Source organism: Hyperolius riggenbachi, chromosome 1 (genome assembly GCF_040937935.1).
Source record: "Hyperolius riggenbachi isolate aHypRig1 chromosome 1, aHypRig1.pri, whole genome shotgun sequence".
In the NCBI taxonomy this organism is placed as follows: Eukaryota; Metazoa; Chordata; class Amphibia; order Anura; family Hyperoliidae; genus Hyperolius; species Hyperolius riggenbachi.
Window position 1 is genome coordinate 527750753 of NC_090646.1, and position 23695 is coordinate 527774447.

Here is a 23695-nt window from a genome sequence, read left to right on the forward strand (position 1 = left end):
TTAATGGTAGTACATGATAATTGGTTGTAAACAATGTGCAAGCATTTATTATTGCTTTTAATTAGCTAAAATACTAATTTGGTGTTGTATAAATAAGAATTATAATATTCTCAATCTCTAAATTTGTTATTCTTGGTTAAGTATATCAAGCCCGAGTACCCCCTGGACCCATCAGAAGTACCCCCTGGGGTACGCGTACCGCATGTTGAGAACCTATGCACTAGAGGCTCTGAATACCGCCGGTACTCCTGGCAAACTGCCACAATGTAACAATGTTCACAGACAGGAAATGGCTGTTTAGAGCTGTCTAACAGCCAGAACAGCTAGAAACAGCTACATAACATGCCCACAGTAACAATGTCACCATGTAATACATGTCAGAATGTGAATCTGGGAGAGGAAAGATTTTACAATGAGCAAACACTGACTAAATCATTTATACATAATTATGGTAAAAATGAAGCACTTTTTTTATTACATTATTTTCAGTGGAGTTCCTCTTTTAAGTATATTCACCTGACCAAATTAAGTTATCATTAGGTGCCAGTATTAGATTCAGACCGGTGGTGGTTCAAACTCAACTCATCTAATCCTGCTAATTGTTTACAGCAGAAATTTTGGGTTTTATGCAGCATTAGCACAACAGCCATTTTTGTGGGGCAATGTTTCTGGGGGTTATGTCGCTCCGATGAAGAATGATTCCTAGAAACCGGAAGCAGGTAGTGAACTCTTAGATGAAAATGGGCCATGCTGTATGTAAGTCTATGGCTAAATCATTCACTATAACATATATATAACAAATATATAACACTACACCAAACCCAACACAATGGAACATCATGGTAGATGCATTCAAACACATTTGCAACAGCAAAGATAATGAATGCCTCTCTCTCTCTCTCTCTCTCTCTCTCTCTAATATATATATATATATATATATATATATATATATATATATATATATATATAGTGGCGAAACACATTGTCCAGTTCTGAATAAAAAACTTCAGTGAGTCCTAATTTAAGGTAGGACTGAATCCTATTACATGTAATTTTACTACCTAGCTATATTTATTATTATTTTAATGGTGCCTCCGATCTGTTTTCTTATATTACAGCTTGGGGATCACTATCAGTACACCCTTTGTTTTACCTTTAGAAATTGCATATTTCCAAAATACTAAGAACACACTACTGATTCCAAAAGATGCTCCTAAGAGATGAAAACTGATCACTTTAGCTGGGAAGAGGCCTGAACAGAAATTATGGAAATTTGCATGTGAAGGTTAAAATTTTTCACAGGGTGTGCTATACTCTCACAATTCTCCCAAGTGAAGAGCTACAGATGTGAGCTACTTACATAGGTTATGGTCCTGACTGTTAATTGACAGATTCTAGACGAAAGTAGAGGATTATCCAAAGAATATAAGACATCCAATTTACCCTACAACAATATATTTTGGAAATCACAGATACAGAAAGAAGTACTAGGTACAGTCACAGGGTTTTATAATGTAATAAAAAATAAATTAATAAAAAAAATTATATATATATATATATATATATATATATATATATATATACACTATATATATATATATATATATATATATATATATATATATATATATATATATATATATATATATATATATATATATATTAGCCGCCCCGCGGCGTAGCATACGCCCCATAAGAGGGTAGAGGGCAGGAAGGGGCTATTGGGCACTGCGGCGGAGAGGGGGGTTGGGCCCCCCCCCTCAACTGGGTCCCCCATGTGTGCTCCACCTCCAGCTTAAGTTCAGCAGGAACCCCCCCCCCCTCACCTGGGTCCCCCATGTGCACTCCCCCTCCAGCTTAAGCTCAGCAGGAAACCCCCTTACCTGGGTCCCCCATGTGCACTCCCCCTCCAGCTTAAGCTCAGCAGGAACCCCCCCCTCATCTGGGTCCCCCATGTGCACTCCCCCTCCAGCTTAAGCTCAGCAGGAACCCCCCCCCCCTCACCTGGGTCCCCCATGTGCACTCCCCCTCCAGCTTAAGCTCAGCAGGACCCCCCTCACCTGGGTCCCCCATGTGCGCTCCCCCTCCAGCTTAAGCACAGTACCACTATTAGTAAGAGGCAGCGGGCGGGGATGACTCACCTCTTCCGTGTTCCATCGTGCGTTCCACTGTCGTCACTTCCTGCAATGCTGCACACTGTATTGGTATAATTTGCCTTTTTAAAACAGAAGGAAATCTGCAATAATTCAGCTATAAGTGAACATTTGTGGTTACCCACAATGCACTGCTACTAAATATGCAAATTACCCCTTTTCCCCCTTGGTAAGCCAAGCAAGCATATAGCTTCAAATTTTACACAGTCATAATAAACCCACATATAGACAGCCTGTTTCAGACTTTTGGTCCTCATCAGTACATGGCAGGGATTGATACGGCTGTATGAGATAGGGCTTGGACCAGTACAACAGAGTAACCAAGCAGCTCAGGGTGACCCAAACCACTCAGAATGTATAGGGCGATAAAAGGGACCAAAAAGACCTCCTACAAAAAAAAGCAAAGCTTGGTGTAATTTGCCTTCCTAACACAGAAGGAAATATGCAATAATTCAGCTATAAGTGAACATTTGTGGTTACCCACAATGCACTGCTACTAAATATGCAAATAATTCCTTTTCACCCTTAGTAAGCCAAGCAAGCATCCAGAACCAGTGGTGTATAGCAAGCCTATAGCTTTAAATTTTACACAGCCATACCAAACCCACATGTGACAGCCTGTTTCAGACCTTTGGTCCTCATCTGTACATGGCAAGGATTGATATGGCTGTATGAGATAGAGCTTGGACAAGTACAACAGAGTAACCAAGCAGCTCAGGGTGACCCAAACCACTCGGAATGTATAGGTGGATAAAAGGGACCAAAAAGACCTTCTACTAAAAAAATCAAAGCTTGGTGTAATTTGCCTTCTTAAAGGGAACCAGAGTGGAATTCATTTTTAAAATAGAAAAAGATTTTATACATACCTGGGGCTTCTTCCAGCCCCATAAGCTTGGATCGCTCCCACGCCGCCATCCTCTGCTTCCTGGATCCGCCAGTACCGGGCCCGTCACTTCCGGCAGATGCGGCCAATTGTCCGCATCACAGGGGCTCCCTCCATACCCGTACGCATGCGGTTGCGCATAAGGCAGCCACACGTGTAACTGTATGGAGGGAGCCCCTGTGATGCAGAGAATTGGCCGCGTCCGCCGGCCGACTGGCGGTAATGACGGGACCCGGTATCGGCGGATCCAGGCAGCGGAGGACGGCGGCGTGGGAGCTATCTGTGCGTATGGGGCTGGAGGAAACCCCAGGTATGTATACTTGATCCTCTCTGGTTCCCTTTAAGGCTACTTGCACACCAAGACAATGCGTTAGGTGCTACGTTAAGGTCGCATAACGTGCACCTAACGCAAGGCCTGGTGCTCTTCGATGTGGACGTCAGAGTGAACCGCTTTGTGCAGCTCACTCTGGCCTCCGTGATGCCGTGATGCGTACTCTTGGACGCATGCGGCATCTTGTGGTCCCGCCGGCCAATCAACGCACAGAGCGGCCGCACCAGTAAGTAAACACTGCACGTCACAACGTGCAGTGAATATTAATTAGCCATGTGCCTGGCCGCTCTCCGCTCCTCCCCAACATGACTGAGCATGTGCAAACAGTCTAACCAATACATGTAACGCAACATGGGCAGTGTGAACAGCCCACTTGTGTTACATTGCTGTACGTTGGGGGAGCGTTACAGGCTGCACTAACGTGCGCCTGTAACGTCCCTGTGTGTAAGTAGCCTTAAACAGAAGAAAATCTGCAATAATTCAGCTATAAGTGAACATTTATGATTACCCACAATGCACCGCTGCTAAATATGCAAATTATTCATTTTCACCCTTGGTAAGTCAAGCAAGCCTATAGCTTTAAGTTTCACAGAGTCATATCAAACTCACATGTGACAGCCTATTTCAGATATTTGGTCCTCATCAGTACATAGCAGGGATTGATAAGTCTGTATGAGATAGGGCTTGGACCAGTACAACAGAGTAACCAAGCAGCTCAGGGTGACCCAAACTACTAAGAATGTATAGGAGGATAGAAGAGACCAAAAAGCCCTCCTACTAAAAAAAGCAAAGCGTGGTGTAATTTTTCTTCTTAAAACAGAAGCAAATCTGAAATAATTCAGCTATAAGTGAACATTTGTGGTTACCCACAATGCACTGCTACTGAATATGCAAATTATCCCTCTTTGCCCTTGGTTTTATATGACACTACTTCTTCTTCTTGCTTGGACCGGTGTGATGTCTAAGTATCATACTTTGTCAAGGGACCCTACCCGGACTATTTAGGTAGAGCAGTTAGATACTTGTATATGTCAAAGTATCATACTGCTAAATTTTGAACTACCGTCTGCACCCCCTTCCCTCACCTTGCCCCCCCCCCCCCCCTTCCTCGATCTCCCCTCCAGAATTCTATGGTGTCGGCAGCTGCAGCGGGCGCGAGCTTAATGCTCAGTTGAGAACTTAATGCTCTGTGGCCGCGGATGTGCACACTACTGCAGTGTTAAAAAATGTGTGGATAGGGTGAGCAGGCGGCTGTTGTGGGGGTCTGGGGGTGACCAGGCAGCTGGTGTAATGCTTTGGGGGGGTCACCACGTGGCTGGTTGGCGTCCTCGGGCACAACGCAGCTTGTCTCCGATCGACTAGCCGCGGATGGATTTTTCAATAGTTTGCCCATAGCCTTACTGCGCATGTGCAGAATGGCTATGCGCGTGTGCAGAAGAGATGGTATGATAATTCGATGGGAGTACTGTCTCGACGTGACACCGGCCCCTTCTTCTTGCTTGGACCGGCCCTGGGTGCAGGGCGCTACTTCTTCTTCTTGCTTGAAGGTTGAGGCACTTACTCTATTATATATATATATATATATATATATATATATATATATATATATATATATAGACCTTGGGCTGCCCACACTTCTTCTACAAACATTGTGAACCCTGCCAAGTTCAATTCATATTCATAGGCAATCAACCGTCTAGCAGTTGCGATTACTTTCATAATACAAGCAAGTATGTCTAGTGGTATAAGGCGTTTAGACTGCCCCATCTTATATGGGCTTTTGACAATTAGTAATATTAATTATGAAGTCATGTTCTCAGTAAAAAGATCTGTGTAAGATATCTTAGGACTCTAAATGTTCTGAACAAGTTAAACAACGCATGCTTTAATAGGTGTTCTGTGTTTTTTCTCTCATAGCTTTAGGCCTGGGAGGACAGAGAATAAATATTATCAAAAATTCCCTCTTTAGTCAAGAAATTGCTACATTGGGGTTGCTAGGTCAGTGTGTAACAAAACACAACTTTAGTTCCTATCACATGACTTTTAGCAAAACAGTGCAACACAGGCAACCCCCTTCTTACAAACAGGTTCGGGAGATTCTAAACTGAAATTGTGAGTTATAGATAGGGAAAAGTGCATTTCTCCTGAGTAAAATGAGCTATACGTTATTTTTATGCTATATTGCTGTCACTTAAAGTAAGTAGTAAAATTCTGACAGAACTGACAGGTTTTGGACTAGTGCATCTCCTCATGGGGGAGTCTCAGAATTCCCTTCATTCTTTACAAAAGCACTCTCTGAAAAGGATCTATACAAAGATGTCAGCCAGCCCCCCTACCCACTTGCACACTACTGGACAGAGCAACTGCCACTCAGTAAGGCCTGGAATGCATTACCTTACTAAGCCATTTCTGAATGCTTGCGATTTGAAAAGCTCTTGCTAATGGGTGAAATCCCACTTGAGGGATGTGATTTTATAAAAATCCCCCATAGCATTGCATACGCAAGAGCTTTTCAAATCACCAGTGCTTAGAAAAGGCTGCTAGTGGGTGTGAGCCCTCAGAGTTTTTGAAAAAGAAGAAAATCCTGAGAATTACCCATGAGGAGATGAACTGGCCCATAAGCTGTAAATTCTGTCAGACTTTTAGGGCTCGTTCCCACTAGGGGCATTTTTGCCCTTTTTCGAGCGCAAGCGATTTTCAAAATAGCCCCCAAAACGTTTGTGCAATGTATCTCTATGAGTAGGTTCATATCAGCGCAGTTTGTGCGCTGTGTGTTCAGCAAAGCGGTGCCTGGACCATTTTTGGGGCGATTAAGCTATAATGGAAGAGTGCTTAACGCTCACAAAATCGCTTTGTGGGGCGATTGCATTCGCGTTTTAGAGAATAAATAATTGTATTATTTTCCGGGTCAAAGAATTCACTTCCTGACTTGTGTCAGGGAGTGAATGAAAAAAACACTCGGGAAAAGCGCTTAGAAAAGTGCTTTTCACAAAAACATAACGCCCACCCAAGCGCCGGGTGTGGAACAAAAAAATTGCGACAAGAACAACCCAACGCGAATGCTAACTCGAGCGAAACTCAATGTGAAGAAGCCTTTACTATCTACTGTTAATGATAGCAACATAAAAGTCATTTATAGCTCATTTTACTGTAGGAAAAATGTACTTTTTATACATATGCATACACACAAGTGTAAAATTTAAAAAAATGTTTGCGATAGCGGTCCTTTCAGGCAATTCTGAATTTGGACATATCGCACAACGTTTTTGGAATGTTTTCAATGTGCTATCAATGTGTTTTAAACCAATTATAGCGGATTTTACAATACTGTAACATTTAACAACAACAATGATAAATGAACAATGAACAATGAAACAAGGCCGTAAGCAATTTAACAGCTTTGTCCACCAGTGATGGTCACCTAACTTTCTTTTAGTAAGATTTGGCGAGGGGATACCATCAACCAGGCCCCTGATCTCTCTCCAGACCCTAAGCGACTGCCTAGGTTGCCTTGTGAATGATCTGGCTCTAATAATCAGGGCTGGATTTAAGGCAAGGCCACATAGGCGATGGCCTAGGGCACCACAGGATCAAGGGCGGGTGGGCAGCAGGCTATACTGGGTTGGGGGGCAGGAAGGGTCACCTGGCTACCTATACTGGAGAGAGGGGGGGTTATCAGGCTCTCTATACATAAGGGGGAGGGTCATCTGGCTTCTTATACTAAAAGGGAAGGGGGAGGGGTTATTAGTCTACCTATACTGTAGGGAAGGGGGTGGGGTCATCAGGCTATCAAAACTGGAGGAGGGGGGAAGGGTCATCTGGCTGCCTGTACTAGAGGGAAGGGTCAATGGGCTACTAGAGGGGGCAGCTGCTGACAGTGGCCTTGGGTGGTAAAGAGTAAAAATCCGTCCCTGCTAATAATATGTAATAGAAAAACAGTATTGTATATTTTGCATATGAAGACAGCTCTGTATGCATGAAACATTGTAACCTGAGCCGTTTGTAAGTAGGAGACCGTCTGTAATTCATACCTATGCCTAGTTTAATACACACATTTTGTTTTTATTACAGATAGAACCTGAGGCAACTATTGCAATTTATATAAACTCATCCTAAAAGCAGTACCTACCACTCAAAGTTCGGTACTATGATGCACAGTAGGCCTCTTAGGCAGAAAATATAATCTGTCTTTCAAATGTACACTAGGCCTCACACTTACACATGCCAGGGGACATGATAGATGAAAAGGTGATTTTTAAAATCTCAGAATTCAAATGTGACATAAGAATATACCATCTATATTACAGGAGAGATCACCTGAAATGATGACAGATCCATACAGATAGACGCAGCAGGTGTAAGAATGCTTCTTATTTCACATATGTGTAATAATACAGGAATAGGTTACACTAAAGTCCTTAGATATTAGATGCTTACGGACTTAGAACATGGAATACAGAACGGTAAAAGATTGCTGCATTGAATGCCTTCTAATGGGACTTCAAGGTTCAGCACATAATCTCAAGAAAAAAAAGCTTCATTTGCTTATGGCACTTGCTAAACCAGTCAATATGGTTTCACTTGACATTAATATATGGCCTGACATGGGTAAAAATCTGCAAATGATTATAAAGCACAAATAACACAGGTCAGCTTTGTATAATGAAGGGCCTAGTTGGACCAAGTCTTTCTCTCACTCTATACAATCATGTGTACAGTGTTCTATTCTGCCTGTCTCCTGCAAAGCCCCTATTTGTTACATAGTGAAATAATAATAATAAATAAATAAAGCACAGAAATACAAGGCTCCTGGCATATCTCTGCAACAATTCAGGCAGAATGGATGCAAGGCAAGGTGTGGGTTGGGGAATAAGATGAAGGAGGATGGGGGTGTACAGGCACACTGCACACAGAGAAGCACCTTTGCGACCACCTGCAGAATGCGCAGGCTCACTCCATTTCACTGCAGCTGCTTCATTTATGGCACTGCACACCAAGCAGGGGATATAAACAAACCCACTGGCAGCATGAAAGATAGGGGATGGCTCTATGAGAGAGAGAGAGTGGGACTAGCCAAATAGCACTTTGCAACGCAGCCCTGGCCGGACAAGCAGACAGCTCTGTAGACGATGGCAGTACAATGTACAATCCCCATACACACAGGCAGCATGCAGATGGCACGAGGCGATCGCCTACCTCCAGCGTTCTGATCTCCTTCTGTGTCAGGTCGTTGGAAGTGGCACACTTGGTCCTGAGCCCCTCCAGGTTGGAGATGCTGATGTCTATCATGTTTTGTACCAACTCGCACTGCTGCAGGGCTTTCTGCAAACTCAGTGGCTGATCATCGCTGCTGGGTAGATTTTCTTCATCCATCTCTCCCCCTTTTGCTCTGCAGTCACCCTTCTCTTCCCACCCTCCCTCCCCCCCGGAATAATAATAATAATACTAAAAGAATAAAAAAATAAATAGAAAAGGATCTGTGTATCCCTACACTAACCTTCTCCCACTAGTCCACCCCACCCACCCCTCGGCTGCCTCCCACTAGCCGTCTTCAGCGGTGCAGGTGCCTGGGTGCAGGGAGGATGCAGCGGTAGCATCAGATCTCCTGACTCTTCAGGCTGCCTCCATTAGAGTGCGGGCTCCCCGGTGCCCCAGCCGAGATGCTGCTGCTGTATCACGCCAGGCAGCGGTGCTGATGCTGCCAACAGGAAATAAAGGAAAATGCGTGCACGGGCTCTGCCTGCAAGGCTTCCAGCAGCAGGAACAAATAATGAGATCAGAAGGTGCTCATCTCTTCCCACCACCTGCACGGCATCACGGGGTAGGCAGGAGCTGTCACTGGCACTTTGCAGGCTGCCTGCTGAAGGATGCCGCTTTATTATTAATAGGCTGCTCTATGCAGCGTGTGTGTGTGCAGGAGTTGGCCCCTAGGACGATTGCTGCATGAGTGTGCCGGTGCCTGGTGCTGCTGAAGCCTGTACTGCTGCTGCTGCTGCATCCCCTCCTGCCTCTCTCTGCACCGACATCTTGCCTGTCAATCAAGCGCGCCTTGGACGCGGATGGGAGGAGGGGGCGGAGCCGCTGGGATAGGAGCATGCACGCGCACCTGGCAGGAGGACCGGAGACTGCTGTGTGTAGGTGAGAGATGGCTGCTGCTGAGGATCGCTGCACTGGAGTAGTTAGCAGGATGTTGCTGAGTAGGTGAGATGCTGGGACTCCCTACGCTGGAGTTTGGAGGATGCTGCTGGGTAGTGGAGATGCTGATGCTAGAGATCACTATACTGGGAGTAGGAAGATGCCGAGAAGATGAAAGCTAACTACTCCTGGGTATCCCTGCACTGGAGTTTGGAGGGTGCTGTGTGGGTGAGAGCTGGATGCTGCTCCTGGGCATCCCTGCATTCGAGGCAGGGTGTGACTTTAGGTAAGATCTAGCTGCTCCTGGGCATCCCTGCACTGGAGTTAGAAGGGTGCTGTGCAGGTGAGGGCTGGTTGCTGCTCCTGGGATTCCTGCACTGGGGTTAGGAGGGTGCTGTGTAGATTACCTCTGGTGGCTGTTCCTGGGCATTCCCTGCACTGGAGTTAGGAGGGTGCTGTCTAGGTGAGAGCTGGTTGCTGGGATTAGAGATGGCTCGAACCTCCGATTTTAGGTTTGCGAACCTCGAACGCGAACTTCCGCAAAAGTTCGGGTTCGCGCGCACTTCGCGAACCGCAAAAGACTTAAATGGGGAGGTGAACTTTGAAAATTACAAACATTTATGCTGGCCACAAATTTGATGGAAAAGATGTTTCAAGGAGTCTAACACCTGGAGTTTTGCATGGCGGTGTGGAATACACACCAAAAGTTCTGGGGAAAAATCTGGATTTGACGCACAACAGTGTTTTAAGGGCAGAAATCACATTGCAATGCTAAATTGGAGGCATAAAGTGCTTTAAAACATCTTGCATGTGTATACATCAATCAGGTAGTGTAATTAATGTACTGCTTCACACTGACACACTAAACTCACTGTGTAATGCACCGCAAACAGCTGTCTGTGTAGTGACGGCCGTGCTGGACTGGTGCGCATCATGGCGAGAGTACAGGCCATGGCAGTTTTCAAGTCCATATGGTCGCCGGGCTGTGTTAGCTCAATGATAGAACAACAGTGACTGTCCAGCTGATCGAATTTGGTCTGTCCACAATGAAGCAACAACCTTATTATTTTGGGTGTGCCCCCCAACAATTTCATATAGCTGGCGGTCATTGCTTCATTGTGATACGCAAGCCCCTTCACCGCGGCAAGGTAACGATCACGAAGGGGAATTGACACGTGTACATGCCTTTTGTTTTGTTGTTGCAGCTGCAGTGCAGCCAGAAAAATTAGGCAGGCATGTACACGCACCAGAAAAATTATTATAGCAGCCGCTGCTTGCAGCGGCCTTAAAAATTCAGGAATCCACCTGGAGTCCTGGACCCTGTTGGTGGTGGCTGAGAAGGCAGTCAAGCGGCCTGCAGGCAGAGATGCTGTGTGGGGACTGGGGACTGACATAGTCTTGGGGCGCGCAGTCACACGGCGTGCAGGCAGAGATGCTGTGTGTGGGGACTGACTTAGTCTTTGGGCAGGCCTGACCGTGCTTTGCAGACCACGTGGTCAGATGGACCCTTGACCCAACGCTGTGTGCCAGAGATGACACTACTTGCCTTTCAACATCACAGTACAGTTTGGGTATCACCTTTTTTGAGAAATAATTGTGGCCTGGTATCTTCCACTGCGGTGTGTGGCTTTGCTTTTGTGTGCTGCTTTTCCTCAGGTGGTCATCCCAATGCAGTTTGTGCTTTGTCATCATGTGCCTTCGTAAGGAAGTTGTCCATACGCGGGTCTTGGTCTTTACACGGCTCAATCTTTCATGGCAGAGAGTACAGATGGCATTGCTCTCATCTGAGGCAGACACACAAAAACATTTCCACACCGCTGAGCCCTGGGATGATGGCACTTTGGTGGTGGCGGCCGACTGAGTGTTAAGTAGGGTGCCAGAATCGGAGCAGGAGGAGGAAGATATGTCACAATTGCGTGCGGAAGCAGAGGAAGATGAGGTGTTCTGTGTTAAATAGTCAACTACGTCCTGACAATCTAGGGGGTTGATAGCACGTGCCTTCTGAACACTGTACTTTGGTCCAGGGCCGCATGAAATCACGACAGCACAACTTCGAACAGACCTGCCTGGTGGCCTGCCTCTGCCTCTTTTGCCCATATTGGGGGGATGAAGTGAAAGGTTTGCACTGACTTGACTAATACAATGTGCAGTCACACAGGTGCAGTAAACAAGTATGCAGTGACTAGTATTACAAATGTGCAGCTGTCACACACACAGGTACTGTGAACAGGTATGCAGTGACTAGCATTACAAATGTGCAGCTGTCACACACACAGGTACCGTGAACAGATATGCAGTGACTACTATTAGAAATGTGCAGCTGTCACACACACAGGTACCGTGAACAGGTATGCAGTGACTGGTATTACAAATGTGCAGCTGTCACAGACACAGGTACCGTGAACAGGTATGCAGTGACTAGTATTACAAATGTGCAGCTGTCACACGCACAGGTACCGTGAACAGGTATGCAGTGACTGCTATATAATATAACACTGCGTGCTGTCACGCAGGCGCACTGAACAGGTATGCAGTGACCAGGGCCGGCCCTAGACTTTTTGCCGCCTGAGGCAAATTTTTTAAAAATTGCCGCCGCCTCCCCCCCCCCCGTGGGGGGGCCCGCCGAGCTGGAGGGGTAGCTGGCAGGACGGGGGTATTGGGTCAGCGGCGGGGAGGGGGGTCGGACCCCCCCTCCCTCGCCTGGGTCCCCCGTCCTCCGCTCCCCTCCAGCCTTAAATAGAAGCAGCCGCTATGTGTAAGAGGAACGGGCGGGGAGGACACTCACCTCTTCCCAGCGTGCGCTCCACTGACGTCACTTCCTGCAGCGTTGCAGGAAGTGACGTCAGTGGAGCGCACGCTGGAACGAGGAAGAGGTGAGTCCTCCCCGCCCGTTCCTCTTACACATAGCGGCTGCTTCTATTTAAGGCTGGAGGGGAGCGGAGGACGGGGGACCCAGGCGAGGGAGGGGGGGGGTCCGACCCCCCTCCCCGCCGCTGGCCCAATACCCCCGTCCTGCCAGCTACCCCTCCAGCTCGGCGGCCGGCCCCCCCCACCCACGGACGGGCGGGTGCCGCCCCTGGAAATTTGCCGCCTGAGGCAAAAGTTTCACCCCGCCTCATGAGCGGGCCGGCCCTGGCAGTGACTGGTATCAATACAATGTGCAGCTGCCTGTCACACACACACACAGGTACTGTGAACAGGTATGCAGTGACTGGTATTACAAATGTGCAGCTGTCACACACACAGGTACCGTGAACAGGTATGCACGGTCGGTCTGGCATTACAAATGTGCAGCTGTCACACACGTGCAGTGAAAAGGTAGTCACTGAATGTGCTGGGCCTAGCACAGTATAGGAATTAGCAACGACCAGCTGCAACTGACTGTGACAGGGCTGTATATGCAAGTGTCAGTGGGCCACACAAAAAAACCAAAACAAAAACAGATCACAAGAACAACATTAGCTCTCAAAAGAGCTGTTGTGGGGTGCTTTTTAGCAATAAGTATCAGCAAGTAGCAAGCTAACAAGCCTAACTTTAGCCTAACTAAGCTTTCCCTATGTCTCTGCAGCAAACTCTCCCTTCTCTAATTACTGCAGCCACACCGAGTGAGGATAATGGCCGACACAGCTGCCTTATATAAGGTGTGTGTGAGTGGGGGGGGGGGGGCTCCAGGAGAGAGTGTAGCCTGATTGGCTACCATGTGTCTGCTGACTGTGATGTAGAGGGTCAAAGTTGAGCCTAATAATGTAGTATGGGGGCGGGTCGAACTTGCCATAAAGTTCGCATTTCGACGCGAACCAGCGATGTTCGCGTGAATAAGTTTGCTGTTGAACCGTTCGGGCCATCTCTAGCTGGGATTCCTGCACTGGGGTTAGGATGGTGCTGTGTAGGTGAGAGCTGGTTGCTGCTCCTATGTATTCCCTGAACTGAAGTTAGGAATGTGCTGTGTAGGTGGGAGTTGGTTTCTGGCAATTCCTGCACTGGTGTTAGGAGGGTGCTGTGTATGCGAGCGCTGGTTGCTGCTCCTTGGTATTCCCTGCGCTGGAGTGAGGAGGATGCTGTGCAGGGCTGAGGCAGAGGCAAGAGAGGCTCTAGCCTCGGGGTGCAGTGTAGTAGAGGGTGCACAACTCACTCAGCTATCATTCCCCTATTGTGTTTAAAGCAGAGAGAAATAAGAAAAGGTTATACATAGCAGTGACTGCAAGCCAGATAGCTAGAGATTAAGGAGTTGGGGGGGGACCTCTTAAGCTACATACACGCATGCATACACGCGACCAGGGAGTGCCAGAAAGGCAGAGACGCGGCGGAAGCTGTTTGTGAATGGAGCATCCCCCGGCCGGATGCTCCATTCACTCGCGTAGGTCTCCTGTCGCTAGCCCGCATACACACGCGGGACTAGCGACAGTTGTGGCATACCTGTTCAGCTATTTACTACTGATATCATTATATTTTTTTACACCATTCTTTGCTATTAATATGCTATTTACATATTGTTCTGTTTTTCACTTTATTTACACATTTGGGTGACTCTTTCCTACTTTGATTAGTGATGCCCTTCTGAGGAAGTTTTCTTTCACCCCACCCTCTTTTCCCAGACTAAAAGCTATAAATTTGGTGCTTGCCGCCTGTTCGCCTTTTCTCCCCTGATGACGCAAGACTGCGAAACCGCTCGGGAAGGTAACAGGTGGCACCATTGTCTATTGATCTATGATTGACCATTACAAGCACGCTAATCTTCCAGGTTTCCCTGTTTATGGGCCCCGTATGTGAGTTATTGTTTTTATATCTACTGCCTTTTAAAGAAATTTTATCTAAATAAACGGGTTACGCTTAAATATTGCCGTTTTTGTTTTCCTATATAAATTCCTGAAACTTTACCTCCGTACGGATGTCCACTGGATCTTCACGATGTCTGATGTTCCCTGGACGTTATCTGTGACCTGAGCCATTTTACAACCTGTGGGTTGTTGGGAGCTGGTAAGCCTTTTCTAGTTTTGATGTTTGGCGGATACCTACCTCTGAGCATTTGATATATTGTGGTGAAGAATTTACCATTCCCTACATATAATGACTTTCTAAACCTGTGCTGACCTTTGATGTATGCCTGACTTCTGAACTTTTGGACATTGTTCTTCTCAGCGGCGGTTCCATTGTTCCTTGGCGCCGATATATTTGCTATTATATAAGACATGACGAATGCTGCTGCCATTGTGCTTGTCACCTACTTGCCCCTGGCTAAGCCTTTCTCTTGGGGCCTGATCCAATTCACTTTTTCTCCTAGGTGATATTTTCATATCAGGGGGTTGATTCTGTATAACAAATAGCGTGCCTTATCAAAGTTAACACACCTTATCAGAGTTAACACGCTTTATCGGTGAAGCACAGCGAGTGCTACAAACGTATGCCTGCTAATTGGCAATGACGAGAGCTCCACTCGTCCTGCCCTGAGCCCCTGCGGGTTCAATGACTTTAACCGCTTGAGGACAGCAATGTTAACCCCCCCCCCCAAGGATTAGGCCATTTTTCATTAAATAGGCCACTGCAGCTTTAAGGCCTAGCTGCAGGGCTGCACAACTCAGCACACAAGTGATTCTCTCTCTCTCTCTCTCCCCCCTTCCTTTTCTCCCCACTAACATAGCTTTCTGTTGGTGGGGTCTGATCGCTACCCTCAGTGTTTATTTTTTTTTACATATATTTATGTCATCATTTTTGTAATTATTTTTTTTTTCAAACCCGCCCTCCCTCCCCCTGCCAGCCAATCATTGTGATTGGCTGTCATAGGCTTCAGCCTATGACAGCCGATTACCCCGAGGCTCTGGAGGGGACAGCCGTGTGACACGGCTGTCCCCAGTACAGCGCTGCCTTAGATTGCAGAGCTGTACATAGTGAAAAGACAGCGGTTTCGCCATCTAACTGTCTCCTAGCGGCGATCACCGCTAGGAGACTGAAGGCGGTGCGGAGCTCCGCCTACCAAGCACAGATGTGCGCGCGATCTCCTGCAAAACAGGCCCACAGACCTTACGCTGATCGTCGTTAGTCGGTCCTGGGGCTGCGGCCACACCCATCAGCGTGACGCGGTCGACAAGTATTTAAAGGACATTATCCCCACACTTTGATCGGCCCAATAGGCTGCCTGTCAAGTTTCCTGTCAAGAGACAGGCAGCCTATTGGGCCAATCAAAGTGCGAGGATAATGTCCTTTAAAGTGATTGGACCCGCATGGTGTTAACTCTAATAAGGCACACTGTTTGTTATAGTGAATCAACCACCTTATCTTTAAAATGCCTTTTAAGCCACCAGCAAGCAAGGAAATCTGAATAATGTTGACATTACTTTTTTCACCTACTTTTGGTATTTTTCATTTGCAGAGTGCTGAACACTTATTTTAAACAGAAGATGAAAAATTGTGTGTGGCTGCCTCTGGCTCCACAATTCTTCAACGCTCCAAGCCACAGTGACGTGCATAGACCGAACTGTGCATGTGCAGAATGGTCCTGCACACATGTAACACACACGCTCAGTCAGACCTTAGAAAGCGACATCACATGGGTCAGTGAAGGACAGACACAACTAGCTACTCACCCTCCTGAGTCCTGCTCCTCTAGTTAGGAGGGTGCTGGGTAGGTGCAGGAATACCCAGCAACCAGTGCAAGAATACCCAGTAACCAGCTCTCACCTACACAGCACCTCCCTAAGGCCTCTTGCACACTACATGCAATTCTGATTTTGATGCAATTTTACATGCGATCCCGATTTTGAATCGGTACTGCATGCTTTGTTTTTTTGCGTTTTTCTTTTTGCATCCAGGGAAAATCGGAATTGTTAATCGGAGTCACAAACTGGAATAGAAAATCGCATTACCAGTGTGCATGGGGCCTTACTCCAGTGGGGGGGGGGGGGGACAACAATACCTGGCTAAGCTATACTGGGGCACATTTACTTAGCTAACCTATACTGGAGCACCTACAGTACAACTGGCTAACCTATACTGGGGGCACCTATACCTGGCCAACCTATACTGGGGCACCATTAGTAGGCTAACCTATACTGAGGCACCTACAGTATATCTGGCTAACCTATAGTGGGGGCACCGATACCTGGCTGACCTACACTCGGGCACCTTTACTTGGCTAACCTAACCTTACATTCGCCTTGTAGGTGGCGGTTGTGCTGTGTGTGCGCAGGCTTTCGGTCGGCAGTAGGCTTTGGGTGGTGATGAGTCTTGATGACCAGGGCCGGCGCTACCATAGAGGCAAAGGAGGCAGCTGCCCCAGGACCCCAGAGCTTGTAGGGGCCCCCAGTGGCTACAAGAGGAAAAAAAATTCAAATCGACCTTATAGTTTTTGAGAAAATCGATTTTAAAGTTTCAAAGGAAAAAAGTATACTTTTAAATGCGGTAAATGTCATTTTTTTAGTACCTATCGGTAGTGTAATTTTACATGTATCAAAAGAAAGAGCAATAAATTTCCTGACGGGGTTTCCAGGGGTCCATACGCAGCCGCAGCGCTTTGGCCAGGGATCGCTATACAGCCGCAATACGGCTGTATGAAGATCCCTGGCATTTTTTTCCCTAGAGTGTGGGAATTTTTTTTTTTTTAAATTATGGGGGGTCCCCCCTCCTGAAACTTTTTAACCCCTTGTCCCCCATGCTGGCTGGGGTAGCCAGAATGTGGAGCTCCGACTGATTGGGGCTTCAAACCCTGACTATACCAGCTGCAAAAAAGGTCCCTTAATGCCAATTTTTGCTCCGGGGTATCTGTTGGGGGGGGGGCCCCCAGGTTTATTTTGCCCTGCGGCCCCATTCGGCCCTGCTGATGACATTCTTGTTGTAAGTGGCGGTTGTGCTGTGTGCGCGCAGGCTTTCAGGCGGCAGCAGGCTTTGGGGGTGATGACATTCTTGTTGTAGGTGGCAGTTGTGCTGTGTGCGCGCAGGCTTTCAGGCGGCAGTAGGCTTTGGGTGATAATGACATTCTTGTTGTAGGTGGCAGTTGTGCTGTGTGCGCGCAGGCTTTCAGGCGGCAGTAGGCTTTGGGGGGTGATGACATTCTTGTTGTAGGTGGCAGTTTTGCTGTGTGCGCGCAGGCTTTCAGGCGGCAGCAGGCTTTGGGTGATAATGACATTCTTGTTGTAGGTGGCAGTTGTGCTGTGTGCGCGCAGGCTTTCAGGCGGCAGTAGGCTTTGGGTGGTGATGACATTCTTGTTGTAGGTGGCAGTTGTGCTGTGTGCGCGCGCAGGCTTTCAGGCGGCAACAGGCTTTGGGTGATAATGACATTCTTGTTGTAGGTGGCAGTTGTGCTGTGTGCGCGCTGGCTTTCAGGCGGCAGTAGGCTTTGGGTGATAATGACATTCTTGTTGTAGGTGGCAGTTGTGCTGTGTGCATGCAGGCTTTCAGGCGGCAGTAGGCTTTGGGTGGTGATGACATTCTTGTTGTAGGTGGCAGTTGTGCTGTGTGCGAGCAGGCTTTCAGGCGGCAGTAGGCTTTGGGTGGTGATGACATTCTTGTTGTAGGTGGCAGTTGTGCTGTGTGCATGCAGGCTTTCAGGCGGCAGTAGGCTTTGGGTGGTGATGACATTCTTGTTGTAGGTGGCAGTTGTGCTGTGTGCGCGCAGGCTTTCAGGCGGCAGTAGGCTTTGGGTGGTGATGACATTCTTGTTGTAGGTGGCAGTTGTGCTGTGTGCATGCAGGCTTTCAGGCGGCAGTAGGCTTTGGGTGATAATGACATTCTTGTTGTAGGTGGCAGTTGTGCTGTGTGCGCGCAGGCTTTCAGGCGGCAGTAGGCTTTCGGGGGTGATGACATTCTTGTTGTAGGCGGCAGTTGTGCTGTGTGCGCGCAGGCTGTTAGGCGGCAGCAGGCTTTGGGTGATAATGACATTCTTGTTGTAGGTGGCAGTTGTGCTGTGTGCGCGCAGGCTTTCAGGCGGCAGTAGGCTTTGGGTGGTGATGACATTCTTGTTGTAGGCGGCAGTTGTGCTGTGTGCGCGCAGGCTGTTAGGCGGCAGCAGGCTTTGGGTGATAATGACATTCTTGTTGTAGGTGGCAGTTGTGCTGTGTGCGCGCAGGCTTTCAGGCGGCAGTAGGCTTTGGGTGGTGATGATATTCTTGTTGTAGGTGGCAGTTGTGCTGTGTGCGCGCAGGCTTTCAGGCGGCAGTAGGCTTTGGGTGGTGATGACATTCTTGTTGTAGGCGGCAGTTGTGCTGTGTGCGCGCAGGCTGTTAGGCGGCAGCAGGCTTTGGGTGATAATGACATTTTTGTTGTAGGTGGCAGTTGTGCTGTGTGCGCGCAGGCTTTCAGGCGGCAGTAGGCTTTGGGTGGTGATGATATTCTTGTTGTAGGTGGCAGTTGTGCTGTGTGCGCGCGCAGGCTTTTGGGTGTTGTAAGCGTGGTTGTGTGCCTGCAAGCTTTGGTGTGCCTGCACGCAGGTCTCGTTCAGCAGTAGGCTTTGGTTGGAGGTGGCATTCACGTTGTAGGTGGCAGGATGGCATTAGGGTTGTAGGCGGCAGGTGTGTCGTTCAGTATATAGGATGATTTGTGATTCTTTTGAGAATCGCGACTTTATTTTACTAAAAGAGCTGTTTGATCACCAACAAATCATTGCATGGTACAATATGCATGCATGCATGTAGAAATTTTAAATATGTCATTGCCCATTTCTGTCAGGCTCGGTTTCCATCTGCCTCTGGACCACATTCAGCCAGCGGGAGCAGACAGTGCAGTGTCTGCTCCAATGTTCCGCTGTGGTCTGGCTGGAGCCAGGGGTGGGTACATTTCTACCAAAGCTTATATTGGAAACTTATCCACCTGTTGGGGATTATAGTGGATGGCAAAGAAGTGCAGTCCGCTTACCACAATGGATCCGTTGAGGACTGACAAGTGTGAGTGGTTCCTACATATAAAATAGGATCCATTTACAGTTTTGGGATGTGGTAACACTGACAAAAAAAATGTGCGTTTTACCTTCAAGTGAGCACAGCCTCACCCAGGTCACTGCTAGAAACAGGTGAACAGGCTGATGCTTGGGATAAAGGGTGGGAGGGGCTTCTCTAGGGTTGGGTGAGTGAGAGCTAGCTGCTGCTGGGGACCCCAGCGCAGGACTGAAAGCAACATACAGCATGAGCTGAAAGAACAACTTTCCTTCTAGGGTAACATGGCTGCTTCTGAACAAGTATATAGTGTCAGCAGCCTTCCCCTTAATAAATTAAAGCAAAGTGGACCATGGTTGTGTTTCATCCCTAACTGCATTAGCAAGATGGTTGAAACGCCATCAATTTGTAGCTAGTGCACTAAACTGGCTCTGTTGGGGAAGTAATTCCATTAGCAACACTGATTGGATTAGTTACTCTCTAGTCCTTTTCAAATATACAAAGGAATACACTGTCATGTGTGCCACCTATTAATTATTACTTAATTACTCTGTGCAGACAACTGCTTTTAGTTATCTGATACCACAGGGTTGTCACCAGATTGAATGCACACCGGGCTCCATTGGATCTCCAGGCACAGATGTAAAAATACCATCTAATCTATCAACAAACAGAGGGTTAGGGTTCAAATGTCACCTGTCTTAAATATGGCTTCTGCAGCTAAAAATCTTAAAATCCTGCTTAAATGACAGAAGAACTCAGTTCACTAGTCTAGTTTAGACTCTGTGGGTGCTGTTGCTGCGGCTTAGATTGCATCATTCTGCTGTTTATACTGTAAGGAGGCAGGCACAGACTTGTCATTTTGCACTGTGCATGTTGCGTTGCAAGACCATTGCCACGCTGCCAAAAAGTCACACCACATGTTAACACATGATACTGTCAGTTACCTGTGTTGGCATAGTGGAGTGATGTAGGGTTTTAGAATATGGTTTTGCAAGTCAAGTCAGAAATCACACACTGTTAAGTAGGCAGTGCTGCTTGTATAAATTGTGCAAGTAGACCGTTAGGGCCCTTCTACACTAGAATCGGTGTGACACGATGATTGCATCGCTCCCCAAACGCAACAAATGCAAGTCAATGGAGCAGTTTGCATTGCTTGCAAATTTTGTGATGCGACCCGGGAAAAGAATGCATGCTGCAGATTCTCATAGCCAATAACAGACCGCCGAATCTGAACTTCCAGAAGATGACTGGAAGTACCCGATATACAGTGGCTTGCAAAAGTATTCGGCCCCCTTGAAGTTTTCCACATTTTGTCATATTACTGCCACAAACATGAATCAATTTTATTGGAATTCCACATGAAAGAACAATACAAAGTGGTGTACACGTGAGAAGTGGAACGAAAATCATACATCAGTCCAAACATTTTTTACAAATAAATAACTGCAAAGTAGGGTGTGCGTAATTATTCAGCCCCCTTCGGTCTGAGTGCAGTCAGTTGCCCATAGACATTGCCTTATGAGTGCTAATGACTAAATAGAGTTAACCTGTGTGTAATCTAATGTCAGTACAAATACAGCTGCTCTGTTACGGCCTCAGAGGTTGTCTAAGAGAATATTGGGAGCACAGACAGGTCAGGGATAAAGTTATTGAGAAATTTAAAGCAGGCTTAGCCTACAAAAAGATTTCCAAAGCCTTGAACATCCCACGGAGCACTCTTCAAGCGATCATTCAGAAATGGAAGGAGCATGACACAACTGTAAACCTACCAAGACAAGGCCTTCCACCTAAACTCACAGGCCGAACAAGGAGAGCGCTGATCAGAAATGCAGTCAAGAGGCCCATGGTGACTCTGGACGAGCTGCAGAGATCTACAGCTCAGGTGGGGGAATCTGTCCATGGGACAACTATTAGTCGTGCACTGCACAAAGTTGGCCTTTATGGAAGAGTGGAAAGAAGAAAGCTATTGTTAACAGAAAAGCATAAGAAGTCCCGTTTGCAGTTTGCCACAAGCCATGTGGGGGACACAGCAAACATGTGGAAGAAGGTGCTCTGGTCAGATGAGACCAAAATGGAACTTTTTGGCCAAAATGCATAACGCTATGTGTGGCGGAAAACGAACACTGCACATCACTCTGAACACACCATCCTCACTGTCAAATATGATGGTGGCAGCATCATGCTCTGGGGGTGCTTTTCTTTGCAGGGACAGGGAAGCTGGTCCGAGTTGATGGGAAGATGGATGGAGCCAAATACAGGGCAATCTTGGAAGAAAACCTCTTGGGAGTCTGCAAAAGACTTGAGACTGGGGCGGAGGTTCACCTTCCAGCAGGACAACGACCGTAAACATAAAGCCAGGGCAACAATGGAATGGTTTAAAACAAAACCTATCCATGTGTTAGAATGGCCCAGTCAAAGTCCAGATCTAAATCCAATCGAGAATCTGTGGCAAGATCTGAAAACTGCTGTTCACAAACGCTGTCCATCTAATCTGACTGAGCTGGAGCTGTTTTGCAAAGAAGAATGGGCAAGGATTTCAGTCTCTAGATGTGCAAAACTGGTAGAGACATACCCTAAAAGACTGGCAGCTGTAATTGCAGCAAAAGGTGGTTCTACAAAGTATTGACTCAGGGGGCTGAATAATTACGCACACCCCACTTTGCAGTTATTTATTTGTAAAAAAAATTTGGAATCATGTATGATTTTCGATCCACTTCTCACGTGTACACCACTTTGTATTGGTCTTTCACGTAGAATTCCAGTAAAATTGATTCATGTTTGTGGCAGTAATGTGACAAAATGTGAAAAACTTCAAAGGGGCCAAATACTTTTGCAAGCCACTGTAGATTGGTTACTTCAGTTATCGATAATCGCATCTACCCGCTAGTGGAAATGGGCCCTTATAGAGCTGCAAATAATATTGCACAACTGCCTGCCATTGCTTTGAAGCTCAGTAGATATAGTGTGAGAAAAGTAGGGCACAACACAAGCCCAGCCACATCTGGAATTGCGGGAGTATAAATGCCCTCTCTTTAGTAACACTCACGTCGTGCAGGATAAATTGTTTCAAATCTGATGTAATAATGAATGGCAAACCACCACACAAGACAGAATGGAACTCAAGGCCTTCATTATACATTACACTCAGCACTATTCTGTGGGGGCCACTGCAATATGTGTCACTTATCACCACTGTGGTTGTCCAGGTAACCAACACATTTAGATTGCAGCTGGCACCTTGCAACTAGTTGGTAGTTGGCTAATCCCTACGGAGGATGGGATTTCCACATAGTTTATGTCCAAAGCATCCTATAACGGCACATGTAAATATATACAGTGGCTTGCAAAAGTATTCGGCCCACTTAAAGTTTTCCACATTTTGTCACATTACTGCCACAAACATGAATCAATTTTATTGGAATTCCACATGAAAGACCAACACAAAGTGGTGTACACATGAGAAGTGGAACGAAAATCATACATAATTCCAAACATTTTTTACAAATAAATAACTGCAAAGTGGTGTGTGCATTGCCTGATGAGTGCTAATGACTAAATAGAGTGCACCTGTGTGTAATCTGTCAGTACAAATACAGCTGCTCTGTGACGGCCTCAGAGGTTGTCTAAGAGAATATTGGGAGCAAAAACACAGTGAAGTCCAAAGAACCCACAAGACAGGTCAGGGATCAATTTATTGAGAAATTTAAAGCAGGCTTAGGCTACAAAAATATTTCCAAAGCCTTGAACATCCCATGGAGCACTGTTCAAGCGATCATTCAGAAATGGAAGGAGTATGGCACAACTGTAAACCTACCAAGACAAGGCCATCCACCTAAACTCACAGGCCGAACAAGGAGAGCGCTGATCAGAAATGCAGTCAAGAGGCCCATGGTGACTCTGGACGAGCTGCAGAGATCTACAGCTCAGGTGGAAGACTCTGTCCATAGGACAACTATTAGTCGTGCACTGTACAAAGTTGGCCTTTATGGAAGAGTGGCAAGAAAAAAGGCATTGTTAAAGTGAACCTAAAGTCTGGCCAAAAAAAATGAGATTAACTCACCTGGGGCTTCCCTCAGCCCCCTGCAGCCGATCGGTGCCCTCGCAGCCCCGCTCCGATGGTGCAGGACCCGCCGGTGAACACTTCCGGTTTGGCTGTCACCGGCCATCAGGCATGGGAACGCGAGTGATTCCTCGCGTTCCCAGCCTGTATATCGCCCCCTATGCTGCTATTGCCGCCTCCTGGCAAGATCTGAAAACTGCTGTTCACAAACACTGTCCATCTAATCTGACTGAGGTGGAGAATGGGCAAGGATTTCAGTCTCTAGATGTG

The 23695-nt window shown here is 46.9% G+C and overlaps 1 protein-coding gene across 2 annotated transcripts in view; it reads right to left on the minus strand.

The window, feature by feature from the left end:
- The window catches only part of KSR2 (kinase suppressor of ras 2), a 550925-nt gene extending 542182 nt beyond the window's left edge, over window positions 1-8743 (minus strand). For both annotated transcript variants that reach the window (XM_068246131.1, XM_068246140.1), the window contains exon 1: window positions 8564-8743. In XM_068246131.1, coding sequence (XP_068102232.1) covers window positions 8564-8740 — 177 coding nt within the window. In that variant the 5' untranslated portion in view covers window positions 8741-8743. The remainder of the gene's footprint in view (window positions 1-8563) is intronic.
- Between the last annotated feature and the right edge of the window lie 14952 nt (window positions 8744-23695).